Source organism: Monopterus albus, unplaced genomic scaffold, assembly GCF_001952655.1.
Source record: "Monopterus albus unplaced genomic scaffold, M_albus_1.0 scaffold60.1, whole genome shotgun sequence".
NCBI lineage: Eukaryota > Metazoa > Chordata > Actinopteri > Synbranchiformes > Synbranchidae > Monopterus > Monopterus albus.
This window is the reverse complement of record NW_018127940.1, coordinates 3,188,044-3,192,364: the sequence shown is the minus strand read 5'-3', so window position 1 is coordinate 3,192,364 and position 4,321 is coordinate 3,188,044. Positions and strand designations below refer to the sequence as shown.

The following is a 4,321-nucleotide window of genomic DNA, read 5'->3' as shown; positions in this document are numbered from 1 at the left end:
GCCAAAGGACTGGATCCAGCCTTACTGCAGCCCAGTGAACTAGCCAGCTGTGCGTTTACCAAGCTCCCTCCGTGAGGCAGGAAGTGTTGAGGGTAACCAGCATAGGCCCCAGCCAAGCTGCCTGGGTAGGTCATACCAGCAGGAGGCAAAGGGAAAACTGTCTGCCCCGGTTTGTAAGGAGAAACCGGCGCCACGAGTCCTGATCCCAGAACGGATGCGGAGGATACAGATGTTACAGATGAGGACTCCGATGAGGACGTGGTTTTAGTGCCAGGCGTCGTCTCCTGGTGTTGGTTGACCTCCACGTTAATTCCACCACAACTCACGCTTATCCTGCTGTGGCTAGTGGTGCCAGACCCGTCCGTAGTGCCATTTTTATTACAATCAGACTCTTTCTTTTCATCCCTTTCCCCACATTTCCCTTCTGATGGCATAGGAGAGGCCGAAGTGCTGGAGTTGGGGCTGCCTGTCCGAGGCGTAAACGGCTGGCAGGTGGCGCTCGGCACTCGGAAACCAGACTTCTCTCCGCCTGAGACTCCCGAAGATGAGTCCTTCTTATCTGAAGGTTTAGAATAAGGTTTGAAGCTAGATTTGTCATCCACACCGATGTCACTTAATTTCAAAGGACCGGATTTAGATTCCTTCTCACTAGATCCATTTGTTGTTACGGAGGATAATTTGGAGGAGGGCGGTGGGTCCGGTTTACCGATCTGAGAGCAGGTCTGCGCCAGCAGAGCCAACGGACTTTTCTTGGCATCTAACTGCAAAAAAAGGATTAAACAGATATTGAGAAGTGCTATTAAAACGCACATCGACTGCTTTCTTTGATGATTACACAATGTACAGCCCGAGAGAATGCCGTTTAATACGGACATTCCCTGTTATTTCCAAGCGGAAATGTGTATGTAGCAATTACGCACGGCTCTTGAACAAACTGCAGTCATGTTGGTTATAAAAGCAACCTGCGAGGCTTTATGTTACACGTAAATGTTTTAAACAGTGCAAGATATAACAGTACGTAACAGCAAAATACTCCCCAAACATTGTCACTTACTCATAACTGTAATACAAAACACTGCAATTATGCTGGTTCTAAATATTTGAAATATTCTCCTTACCTCTATAGGACTAACCGGGGTAGAAGGCAAAGGCTGCAGATACTCCGGGTGCAAAATGTGTCCCGACCGTGCGGTAAGCATTTTCAAAACCTTAATGGGAAGTCGGTTTGCTTGCCGTATTGGATCACACGGAGGTGCGGAGTGGAGAAAAGGCTTGTTGATGCTCACTGAGCTGCTATTCCGAGAACTGCTGCTTTCCCAAGCTACACAAATATCACTATTTTTCAGGGCAGACGCCGAGGGCGACGTGATCATGTCCCAATTGTCAGGAACGGAAACGGTGATGCTTTCGTCAGATTCATTAAGAAAATCAAAAAAAAAAAAAAAAAAAAGCACTGAGCCTCTCTCTCGGGGAAAAGAATCGTAAAATGGTTCAGTAATAGGTAATAATCCTGCTAGTGGAGGAGCAAGGCGCGGCAGCTGGAAGAAGACCGCGCGAGGTTATCGCAGATCCGTGGCTGCGTCTTGCACCATGAGCGCTGCGCCTTGTGTGCGTCGGTCTGCAGGTCCTCGCTCTGTACTCCCGAAGTACGGACTGGCAGAAATTTTCACTTCAAAAGCAGCTGAATTAGTCCGAGATTAAAGCCTTTGCCGCCTTCCAATCAAATGGGACCCCGAGGTGATTGGAGGGTCAAGGGGATGTGACGTTCTCCTCTTTGTAAGCGCCTCTATTTTGACAGCAACGGGGGAGGAGATAGGCTTAAATAACTTGGTTACTGTGAACGCTTCCACTGTTTTATATGTGGGGCTACGGGCTCTATACAGATTTTACAGAATAGTGTGTAAAAATGTAATCACTGAACAATATAGGATACATTATCTAATATGAACAATACACTCGAGTTTTTTAATGGGCAAATCCACCAATGGGCACCCAATTTATTCAGCTTATTTCCTGGATGAAGTAAATTGCGTTTATAACGTAGCACATTAATTTTCATCTTGCTTTAGTGTAAAAAGAATGTACTGTAAGTTATGATGGCACGATCCTTGACTAGTTTCTGTGCCTACTGTCTCACCGTTCACTGTTTCATTACTATTAGCTACAGCAGCTATGTTATAACTCTGATTCATAGGTTATTGATGAAAATATGTTGGTGATAACTCTGTGATGATCTTAACAGTTGTTTTGTGTGTTATTCTCCACCGGCCTGTAACCCAAGAGACGCACAAAGTGTGCGCATTTTACGCACGTCATGGGACTTTCTTTCCCACTGGCAAACATGAAACCAACCACTTCAGCTTGAATTCCTAAACAGACAAGCGTTGACAGGAATAGACCAATGTAGTGATAGAGGGATGTGAATGTCACATGTTTTCAGTATAATATACACCGCCCTTCTATTTCTATCTCCATCCCTCCGTCAAGTGTCAATTCTGCTCCGCCGCAATCAATCAGTTATTTGTCAGCCGCTGTCAATCCACCGCTTGATTTATGTCAGCTCTTGTGGCTGATTACATGCCAGTGTGACTGGGGGGAAAAAACAAATGGGAGGAGAGGCAGTCTGCAGGAGACACCAAATCACCAAATTTTAAGAGAAATAAATCGATTCTCGATTTAAGATTTAATTTTTAGATGCATCGACAATAGCCGACACCCCCCAGGCCAGACTATGTGGCGAATAGGAAGTGAAAAGGCAGTGGAACAACATTTCCATTCTTTTGCTTATTAAACAAAGTCTGTGACTTTTGGAGTTCTCCATCAGACACCTCGGAGGTGGCACACTTGATGAAACTTTAATAACTTGCAGACAGTCCAGCTCACATGTTCTACAGAATAAGCTGCTATGCTTTACAGGTGCTAACGTGCTCTTGTAAAATCTGATTGTGGTGTTAACATGAGACTCTAAAAAAAAAAAAGCACTGGTGTCATGAAAAAAGTTAAATTTTTAAAAATCCAAACAAAAAAATATCACGTCAAAAATAGAAAAGGGAATAAAAGGGGACAAGTGTATAATGTGCCTTTGCCTATGCTTCAGAAACGAGCGTTTACCAATTTGCAAGAGTAAACGTTCATTCAAAAATGATCATTTCAACCCGCTGAAACATCACGGACCGCCTCTCAAAACAGAACCGTGTCCATTTTGGCTGGACGCATCTGCTATTGTGTTGTTAAAACCTGTCATCTGCCTCAGGCGCACTGTCATCTGCAACAGAAATAACAAAAAAACACGGGACAAAAGAGAAATCTAGACATTTTATATTGATGTCAGCTCGATTTTATTTACATACAATGAAAATGATTTATTTTCTTTAAGAGGCAGAAAAGAGGACTGGGAGAAAGAAAAGAAGAGAAATGGTCTGTCAGGCCGTTGAGAAAGAACTTTAAAATGCCTTGAACTATTCACCGCTTAGATGGCTAATCAGTACTGAGGCTCCAGGGCGATCGGGCAACTTTTCAATGCAGTTTTCCTTTCATCTCAATCGGAATGGAGGCGCTCAATTAAAAGCCTATCAGTTTGTGAGTAAATCAACGCCTATCAAAGTTGTCACATCAAACAAACGATTACTATTGCAACCCGCCTCTGCCATTAATCTCTCTCTGTGGTAATCTGTTTAACAGGTCAAATTGGAGAGCATGGAAACCTGGAGTGGACAGTCAAGAGGGCAAAAATATGTGTTCATGGAAAAATCTAACGAGCAAGGTGCTGACGCAAATACAATTTGGGATGATTTAAGTGCAATAAAACACATTTTATCCACATGGTAAAATGCAGAACCTACTGCAACAGTTTACAAATATAACTTGCTAATAGCAAGAGTAAAAAAAAGCTGTTTTTAAGTACTTGAACAAATAGTTTTAGTTTCAGGCCTGGATGCTTGGTAAACAGTGTATGGATAAGTAACAACAAGATATAATTCTCCTCTCGTCACTATAAATAGGCCTACATGAGTCTTGATTTTGAGATAATGCTTCATATCAGCATTTTCAAAATAGGCCAGCGGTTTTTATCAGGATAATGTGAGAGTCTGTGGGAAGGGGGGGGAAAGTCCAAATGAGCGCAGCACTATTACTCCAAACGCTTTCAGTGTTTTTCTCTGGCAGAAGGGGGGGGGGAACGTTTCACAATATGCAAAGATGCGTGATTGATAACAGGCTTGCTGTTTTCTGCAAGGGCTGTCAGTCCGTGACACAATATGTGAGTTATTAGGGCAAAGAAGGGCAACCATAAATTTTCACTGTCAGGCGAAAACCCTCTTTA

The 4,321-nt window shown here is 43.3% G+C and overlaps 1 protein-coding gene across 1 annotated transcript in view; it reads right to left on the bottom strand.

Moving 5' to 3' along the window:
- The window catches only part of znf503 (zinc finger protein 503), a 2,727-nt gene extending 1,031 nt beyond the window's left edge, over nucleotides 1-1,696 (bottom strand). Inside the window, 2 exon segments of the mRNA XM_020603236.1 lie at nucleotides 1-761; nucleotides 1,119-1,696. The exon segment at nucleotides 1-761 is cut by the window's left edge and continues 1 nt beyond it. Coding sequence (XP_020458892.1) covers nucleotides 1-761; nucleotides 1,119-1,373 — 1,016 coding nt within the window. The 5' untranslated portion in view covers nucleotides 1,374-1,696.
- Nucleotides 1,697-4,321: the final 2,625 nt, after the last annotated feature.